At 32.7% G+C, this 9,539-nt stretch overlaps 1 protein-coding gene across 3 annotated transcripts; it reads left to right on the top strand.

Annotated features, from left to right (window-relative positions):
- Window positions 1-6,425: 6,425 nt before the first annotated feature.
- On the top strand, window positions 6,426-9,006 carry LOC143592077 (protein FAR1-RELATED SEQUENCE 9-like). 3 transcript variants are annotated; one of them, XM_077072087.1, is made up of 3 exons: window positions 6,426-7,802; window positions 8,612-8,818; window positions 8,865-9,006. In XM_077072087.1, exons 1-2 carry the CDS (start codon window positions 6,426-6,428, stop codon window positions 8,777-8,779), a joined length of 1,545 nt encoding a protein of 514 aa, XP_076928202.1. In that variant the 3' UTR covers window positions 8,780-8,818; window positions 8,865-9,006. The 3 variants fall into 3 exon arrangements, with proteins under 3 accessions (XP_076928202.1, XP_076928203.1, XP_076928204.1); XM_077072088.1 differs by having other exon boundaries at window positions 8,612-8,794; window positions 8,912-9,006; XM_077072089.1 differs by having other exon boundaries at window positions 8,612-8,790; window positions 8,912-9,006.
- Window positions 9,007-9,539: the final 533 nt, after the last annotated feature.

Below are 9,539 nucleotides of genomic sequence, written 5' to 3' on the forward strand. Positions count from 1 at the left end.
GCTTACATCAAAATATCAAATAAAGATATGTTCTCTTTGTAATTGGCGACGGGGCATGATGCTACCCACAGTTGAATTTTGTACATATTTCCTGCAAAGCAATGCACTTTTAGATAATCTGTCCATACATATACATAAAATTAATTTATAACCGAAAAACCCAGCCCAAAGCAGCCTCTAATCCGAGCCTACATTAAGGCACCAGTAGTTTTCTTATGTGTATTTCTAATGCAAAAAACCTTTTATATCATAAAAAGAACAGAAAGTACTCATTCCTTTAAAAAAGTAGTTTAATCATGAAAAATCTCCAATAATAAAAAACGTTTTTCCTCTAATTCAATAAACAAATTAATGCCAGCAAAAGTAGCATGCTTTTATTATTAGGAATAAAAATCTTGCATACGGAGTATACAATAATTTTTTTTACTGTCCTTATATTAGAACCCAAACTAAAGAAAAATGATTATGTTAGTAAGCAAAAACTAAAAATCATGTGTAACAACATACCTATCCGGAAGTTATCTGAAAGTATGACTAACATGAATTAAAATCTCATTGAGGCAATTCATCGAACAACTTGTGTGCATATTAAGACACCTTTTTCAGAACAAACACAGATACCATATCGTAATAATCACTTAATTATTCAAAGCTGCACATTTTTATTTAATACATATGTGCATAAATACTTTTATAACAAGACTTATTCAACAGCGTGCGCCATAATCTAATTAATTAAATAACGTATCCTTTTTTTTAAACATAAGCTAAATCATCCAATTTTCAAATAAACTTGTCAAAATTACTAAATCTAACATACCCAAAAGCAATAAACATAATGTCATCAACCCCCAAAATTAAAAACATTTATAATGATAATAAGGGTTCATAATGTCATCAACAGAAAATAGAACTCTAAAATTTAAAAAAAAATTGTAAAACACGATTAATTCAGTGATTATAGTTAACATGAAATCGAAGTCGAATATTTTTGATTTCATAATCATAATATCCTATCTGAATTGATATATTATTGTATATACATAACACCTTATCGAAATCAAAATTTTAGGGTTAATAGAGATATAATATACCGTATAAACCGAAAACTCATGGTTGGATGAATAGTGATTGGAATTGTTATTTGTCACTGATGATTACAAATGAAACCACTCGTTGCGATGAACAGATCGAATGGAATTGGTATGATAGATTTCTTGTGCATGAACCTAAATTGTGAAAAACCCGTAAGAAGAGAATAAGAACTATTGATGATAGGTACTTTTTTTCTTAATAATAAACCCTAAATAAGTGATGGGCGGGAAAATATAAATCTGGTTGATTGTGAAGAGGACAACTGTCCCATATTGCTTTCCTTTACTATAGAGGTTAGATATCAAGTAACGAATTGTTGTTGCTAGGGACAAATGGAATAAGATATACCATTATCTTTCTCAATCCATCATGGCATTGCTTCTTTACGAATAAGGATCGTTGTTCCGAGATCAATAATTTTCCTATAAAAGATGCATAGAGAATCCTCAATCACTGGTGGAGGTAACTTTAATTATACATGTCAAGAAAATGATCCAATGCTTAATGAAATGTTTAATAACTAAATTATTGACTTCCATTAAGGTTGGGGTACAATCATACTAGTAGCGAGTTCAAAATAGAACTTTTAAATGAAAACTGCTTCTATAAGGTAACTGTCTGTCAATGCGAGGTCAGAGATTTACCTGAAAAAAATTATTTGTTATAAAGTAATGATTATAGCCATGTAAGGAGTAAAATAATTGTTCAAGTCACCAAGTTCGCCCTATGGGTTCGTTGGTTTGAATTTTCGTTTTCCAGTGTCCTTGAGACAATGCGATTATCTTGTGGAATGGCCCTATTTTAGAGTTTCTTATGATTGGCAAAATCAAGTTAAACTGGGAGTTGACCACCAGTCAAAGTAGTGGAGTCAAAAGGAACATATAGCCGAAGCGTACAGGTTATGGTGTCAATTTACAGGAGATTCATAAAATTCTGCATATACACAAAGTTCTGAGGTTTTGCCACGACACTCTTTCTAAAGTGTTCAATCCACATGGTTTTTTAACAAAGTTTGGTTGATAGCCTTAAGTTCACTAAATAATTGCAAGAGTGGAACCGTAGGTGTGTGCAATTGAGTTTAGGATTTCGAATGCTCGTTACCTGAGTTCTGATATAGCACGATCCTGAAAGACGAAGAACGGTTCCTCGCCGGAAAGACCTGTTGTGACAGCGATAGTAGTTACGATGGTCCCGGTGGCAGCGGACAGTGGTGCAGAATGGAACCGTAGGTGTGTCTGGTTGTGTGCTTCGTGTATGGAAATGGGTTGGTCGTAAATGGCTATAGGATCGCTGGAAATCAATTAGGTGGTCAGAAGTATGGGCTGAGAGAGGGTTGAGTTACTTGATGCCATGCAAGATCAGGTTTTTATAACGAAAAATACAAGAAAATATCTTACTTAAACAGTGAAGTGAATGGATGATGATGAAAGAATGGTGATCCTAAAAGAAATGATGTTTAAAGAGTGGTGCTGCAAAATAATGATGCCCTCTTAACCATTTGTGTTAGTCAAATAGTTTCATAGACTAGCAAACTCTTTCAACCGTTTTAAATATGTTGTTCATATTTGTCATTTATTTTTGTATCCATTTACTTATCTGTATCTTGGTATTCGTCTTGACTTCTTCGCATTTTGTTTTATATGCACCTATGCATATGTTCAATAAACAAACATATTCGATTAATTATTATTATTATTATTATTATTATTATAATTATTATTATTGTTATTATTATTATAATAATAATTATTATTATAAATGCTGTTATTTTTTTTACGTTTTGTTTTTAATAATATTTTAGCATTTTCATTCTTAGGTTACGTATTACGTGTTTTTAAGAAATTTATATTTATTAGTGTTCTATATTATTGTTTTATTATTATTAATGATCATCATTTTTTTCACATGATTTAGCATATATTTATTTTTAAATTTAGGGTTATTTCATTAGAAGTGGATGGACCAAGTCTGCACAAAGAAGAGTTCGTACAGACGTTTTTTTAATAAAACGCTTTAGAAAAATACAAACAGTCTGCAGATAGCAATATTTGTGTATGGTATGTGCGATGCAGATAAAAAAGTCTACGTAGATATATTTTAGAAAAACAAACAGAACCTTAAAAGCTTTGATGTTGAAGCTTCGAGCTTCCTAACTTAACAACTTGTATTTGCTGCTTGTTAGCTTCTAAGTTTTCCTAACTTATGGGTTACGGATAGGTAAGGGTACCAACTCCATCAAAATATGAATACGATTATACATATGTTAGGACTTAGAAACAGGGATAAGATCAACACCATATGGGTACCGAAAATCCCGATCCGAAAATTGCAAATTCTTGGTCCCGGTATCGAAATTTTCGATTCAATACCGTTATCAAGACTGTACCGGTATTTAATGTAAAATTCGAAATATATACCGGTATCGGTTCTGTACCGATAACGAAACTCAAAACTTTAGTACCAATTCGGTACCTACAGTACCCATTTCGGTACTGGCACCGAACTACCGAATTTGCTTAATCCTAATTAGGAATGAAACCGATGGATTTTAATCAATTAATTCCAACTCCAACTCAACAATTACGTTGTGTTCTTGAGATCATTAAACAAAAAAAAATAGTGATTTTTGTAAATTTGAGGAAATTTTGTTTGTTCTTATTTATTTTTAATATTTGTTGGATTGGTTATGAGCATAGTAAAATGAAACTATAATGATAAGAATATAAATAAATATAATTTAATTAAACAAAAATATAGTATTTTTTAATGTAGTTATAAAGAAAGTAATATATATATATGGTTAGGTTATAATAGGAAGTATAGTTTTTGTAGGAAGGATAGAAAGTAATCTTGTCAATTGATTTTTAAGATGGAGGGTTGAGATTAGTTTATGTGGAAATCATGTGTGAAAATAAAGGGAATGACATAAAAGGAATAACACATTTGTTGACATTCTCTCTCCACATTTAAGGCACATGCCAAATTTCTCCATCATTTTTAAACGTCCACAACTTTTTTTTAAAACGTTTTTATTGAAAAACAAATTCACCATAATAACGAGTGTCTTTTTATTTTTTATAAGAGTACCATATTGTTATATAAAAATTAAAAAAAAAAATAGTAGTTTTTTTACGTATTGTGTTTTACCAAAATTGTGTTTTTACAAAATTGTGTTATACAATTGTATTTATCATTGCGTTTTTTTTTCATTGTGTTTTTTACAATGTGCCATACAATTGTGTTTTTTATTGTGTTTTTATCATTGTCTTTTTTTTTCATAGTTTTTTTTTCCATTGTGTTTTTTAAATTGTGTTTTTCATAGCGTTTTTCATTGTGTTTTTTCGGACTTTTTCGGCGAGGGTGGCGGCGGTAGGTGACGGTTGTGGTGGCGGTGGGCGGTGGGCTGGTGGTGGTTGTAGGAGATAAGTGAAGATGTAAGTGGGTTTTTGAAATTAATTTAAGTAGGTTTTAAGTTTAAAGTAAGTGGGTTTTGATATTAAAGTGTTAAGACTAAAATACCCTCATTCATAGCCTTCTTAGGAAATCTTCACTTTTTCATAGGGTTAGGTTCAAATAAGAAGTTTGATTTTCAGAAGGCTATATATATATATATATATATATATATATATATATATATATATATATATATATGTTTTATTCACAATATATCATTATGCTACCAAAAAAATATCATAAAAATTCAAATGAGAACCATTTTGAGTTTTAAGAACTCGAAAGAACTCAATGCAACAATTTTTTTTTTTCGAAATTTTTTTTACACATGCGTAATATATGTAGGTTACATATACGTAAAAAAATTACATAATTTTTTACGCACCGAGTCGACTTTTTACACATGTGTAACGGACATAAAAGTTTGTGTAATCACATACTTTTTTATTATCTCTCCTACTTTGACTTTTTGGTCAAATTTAATCTCAACCACATATTCCAATCCATTTAATTAAATGTGTGGCCAAGAATTGAGTTATAAGTTCTTAAAATTCAACATGATTCTCAAAATATCCCTCATATATATATATATATATATATATATATATGTATATATAGGGTAAGGTTAAAATAAAAACTCACTTGAGTTGTGAAAGCCCTATATAACATCGTTTTTTTTTTTGTTACATGTAATATATGTTGTAACATTTAATACAAAACATCGAAACATAAAAAAAAATGTTTTGTTATTTTTTAACATTTTTTTACTAATTTTTATATATGTTTTTAAAAAAGAAAAAAAGTTATATTTGTATTTAAATTTTTTTATTCATTTTAATTATGAACCACAAGATTTAAACATTAGTTAAAAACGTATAATTGAAAATAAGTTTATATTTTTTTTACAAAGTTTAGCCCATGTTAGGTTGTATTTGGAGACGTGGGTTGGAGTTAGGTCATGCTCCTATCACTCCAAAACTTAAATACAGTCATACTATACTACCGAAGGCAGGCAGGCACTCAATCGCCACCACCGCAGCGCTCAACTCAACAGGTTGGTTTCAATTTTACCTGTTTCCTTTCTTTCTTGCTGCTAATTCATAACTATATTATTATTATTATTATTATTATTATATCTGTAAACCTAAAATTGGTAAATTATTTGTTTGTTCTACAAGTTACTTGCTTATTCTAATTCAATCTATTATATAGCTGCTGACTGTGAGTGGTCAATGGAAGACAAAATAAGGCTAAGGATTCATTTCAGTTTATATTATTTAGCGGTTTAGGTATTAGGTCTTAATATCAGATATCTGCATATATTCAGTTCAAAGCTTCCAATACTATGTATGAACATAAATATGGTTCCGAATAGGGGTGTGTTTTTTAACCCGAACCCGAACCCTAAATGGGTTGGTCATTTGGTCATGTTTTCTCAACAAAAAACCCGAAACCAGCCCGAACATTTATTGTCTTTTCTTTATAGATGTGCTTTCGTTTAGAATCTTTGGTATTTGAAATATTATGTTTTACGACTTTTGAACATTATCACACCATATTACCATATGATGTTTGAATTTTTATGATATTTTTTTGGTAGCATAATGATATATTGTGAATAAAACATATATATATATATATATATATATATATTCATTTTACATTTAGACCCGAAATCCGAACAACCCGACCCGAACTTAAATGGGTCAGTTTTCTGGTGACCTTTTTCTGTCCACAAAAACCCAACTTGAAAAACCCGAACCCAACCAGCCCGACCCTAAATTGGTCGGTTTTCGTGTCACCCCTAGTTCAGAAAGCACAGATTGTAAACTACTACTTTTTTTTACTGTATTGCAGGCTGAACCGACATCCAAGAGATGAGTAGACACATGAGTCTGGGAAGTGATGACGAGTATGTTACTGATTATCTGAAGCGAAAGCATGCGGAGAATCCCAATTTCTTTTATGCAATCGAATGCGCTGCTGACCAATCTAACCCAAATATATTTTGGGTTGATACCACTTTCAGAATTAACTACAATTACTTTGGTGACACCGTTAGACTCGACACCTCATACAAACTCCATCACTGTATGCTACCATTAGTCTCCATCACTGGCCTTAACCACCACGGCCAACCGCTCTTATTTGGTTGCGGATTACTTAATTACAAGTCCGATTCTTCTTACATTTGGGTGCTCCAAAATTGGCTGCATGCAATGTCTGGAAACCACCCAGTCTCCATCACAACCGAACCCGATCACCGTATTCGTATGGCGGTTGCACAAGTTTTGCCTCAAACCCGTCATCGGTTCTGCAGATGGAGCATATTAAGAGAAACCCATGAGAAACTCGTGCATCCCACGTTTCATGAGGAGTTTAAGAAATGTGTTCACGAGACTGAGACGGTTAACGAGTTTGAATCGTGTTGGCGTGATCTTGTTGACCGATACAAAATTGGAGATAATGAATGGCTTAAGTCTATCTACAGTGCGCGCCACCAATGGGTTCCTGTTTACATGAAAGACACGTTTTTTGGAGAACTGTATCCTACTGAAGAAACCAGTAACCGAAACATGTTCTTTGACGGGTATGTAAATGCCACATCATCGATGCATTCGCTGGTTAAACAGTACGAAAGTGCGTTAACAAGTTGGCGTGAGTTGGAATTAAAGGCGGATTTTGAAACCACCAACACGACACCGGTCCTAAAAACGCCTTCCCCCATGGAAAAACAAGCTGCCAGTCTTTATACCCGAAAGGCATTTTTGAAATTTCAAGATGAGCTAGTGGAGACACTTGCGAATCCCGCTACTAAAGTTGAAGATATTGGGACGGTCACAACGTATCAGGTGGCTAAATTTGGGGACGGGGAGAAAGCATATATTGTTCGGTTTAATCCGTTTGAGATGAAAGCTGTTTGTAGCTGCCATATGTTTGAGTTTTCAGGGATCATATGTCGACATGCTTTATCAGTTTTTAGAGCTAAAAATGTTCTTACGCTTCCATCTCAATATATTTTGAAGAGATGGAGTCGGGATGCGAATGTACCAAATATTAATCCTGAACACGACTCTTTGACCGAACGTTATGACACTTTAAGAAAGGAGGCTATGAAGTTTGTAGAAGAAGGGTCAAAGTCTATACATATTTACAATGCAGCACGAGATGCTCTGCACGTGGCTGCAAATAAAGTTGCAGTCTCAAAGAAACAAGTCAACCACAGTCTCATGCTAATTCAAGAATCACGAGAGGTAATGTTTTTATCTTTTATCGAGTAAATTACATGGATGGTCCCATTGGTTTGGTCCAAATCTCCTAACAACGTAGTTTGATTTCATAATGATCTCTGAGTCAGGTAAGATTACAATATTGCGCTTTTTAAACGTTGCATTTTAACCTGTTTAGTGGTTTTCTCTTTCAGAAATTACTGTTCAGCCCATGCTGCTTATTTTTGTTATTAGTAATAATAGTTGTAATAATAATACTAATACAGTAATACTAATACTAATACTAATAATAAGAATAATGTTAACAACAACAACAACAACAACAACAACAAATAGGGGTGAGATCCGGTACAAATGAAATTAACCTACTAAATGTACAAAACTAGAGTTTTTATTATCACTCTATAGTTTTAAACTTGAGCAATTGCACTACAAAAATAGTAGAGGGATAGTAAGAACTCTAGTGTTAAGCATAACTAATTTAGTTATTTGTCCACTTCTCACATTAAGATCTGTTTGTATGCGATCCTAAAACTAAAAATTGGTATATATGCTGATAACAAAAATTAAAAACTATGGCTTAATAGTAGTTTCTAAAAGAATAAACTCGTAAAGGGGTTAAAAGTGTAACTAGATGGTTAGGGACCATATAGTAATCTTACCTGACTCCTGGGACCATATATGAAATATGAAAGCAAACGAGATGGTTAATGGTTAGGGACTAAATTCGTAACTTTTAAACATCAGGGATGATATCGAAGATTTGGACCATCCGTGTAATTTGCTCCTTTTTATTTAATTTTGTGACTTAGGCTGACATGGGATTCTTCTAGGGTGAGAAGGAAAAGAGAATTCGTGAACTGACTACTGAGCTGGAAAATACAAATGAACGATGTGAAATGTATCGTTCAAATCTATTGGCGGTGTTGAGAGAAATGGAGGAGCAGAAGTTGAAGCTTTCGGTTAAAGTGCAGAATGCCAGGCTAACCTTGAAAGAATGATGCACGCCCGTGTGTGTGAGTTGTCGACATGCTTTTATGTCATCAAGTTGTCTTTTTTCGTTTTGCCCAAAGCCAGAAATCCCAATCAATCTATATATATAAATGAGAAACACTGATATATTTCACTCGCAGGTGATATGTGGATTTACAAGTGAATATCTGCAAATTTGTTGTTCACTGGAATAGAATGCTTTGTAAATTATTTGGTGGGCACAATTAAGTTGAGAACAAAGCGTGCGCAGTGGATCTCTAACTATTTTCTCTAACGAACAAGGGTAAAATTCGAAATCTAATTTATTTCAACTTCCTTTCTCTTGTGTCAACTTCTGGTCGCATTTTTTTTCATGCGTTGTGAGTGTATGCATGTAGTCGTAGTAAAACAGAACTTGTTAACGGAACCCGACAAGGGTTTATATGTTAAGGATGAGCGAACCCTTACAAATTGTATCTGAAGATATGGAAAGAGATCTATAATATCGATATGCAGTTTTAAGTATACAAATGTTTTTATGCTCCTAAGTGCGAATGTTTGCTAAAATGTGTGCTTTTTTGGTAAACCTAACGCCTCGTTTTACTTTCCAGTGGAAATCCCGTTTATACAGTAACAGTACAGAATATATATGAATATATGCCCTGAGTCTGAATGCTCGGATACTTGATTGAATGCAAACAAATACAGTTTAGATTATAATACAACGCAAAGGTTATGAACTCTAAAACGACGTTCCCATGTCATTCGTCTCAAAGCATTTAAAAGGGG

The sequence above is a fragment of the Bidens hawaiensis genome, unplaced genomic scaffold, assembly GCF_021521415.1.
Source record: "Bidens hawaiensis isolate Kalapana, Puna unplaced genomic scaffold, B.hawaiensis_p1.1 tig00040506_1, whole genome shotgun sequence".
Classification (NCBI taxonomy): domain Eukaryota; kingdom Viridiplantae; phylum Streptophyta; class Magnoliopsida; order Asterales; family Asteraceae; genus Bidens; species Bidens hawaiensis.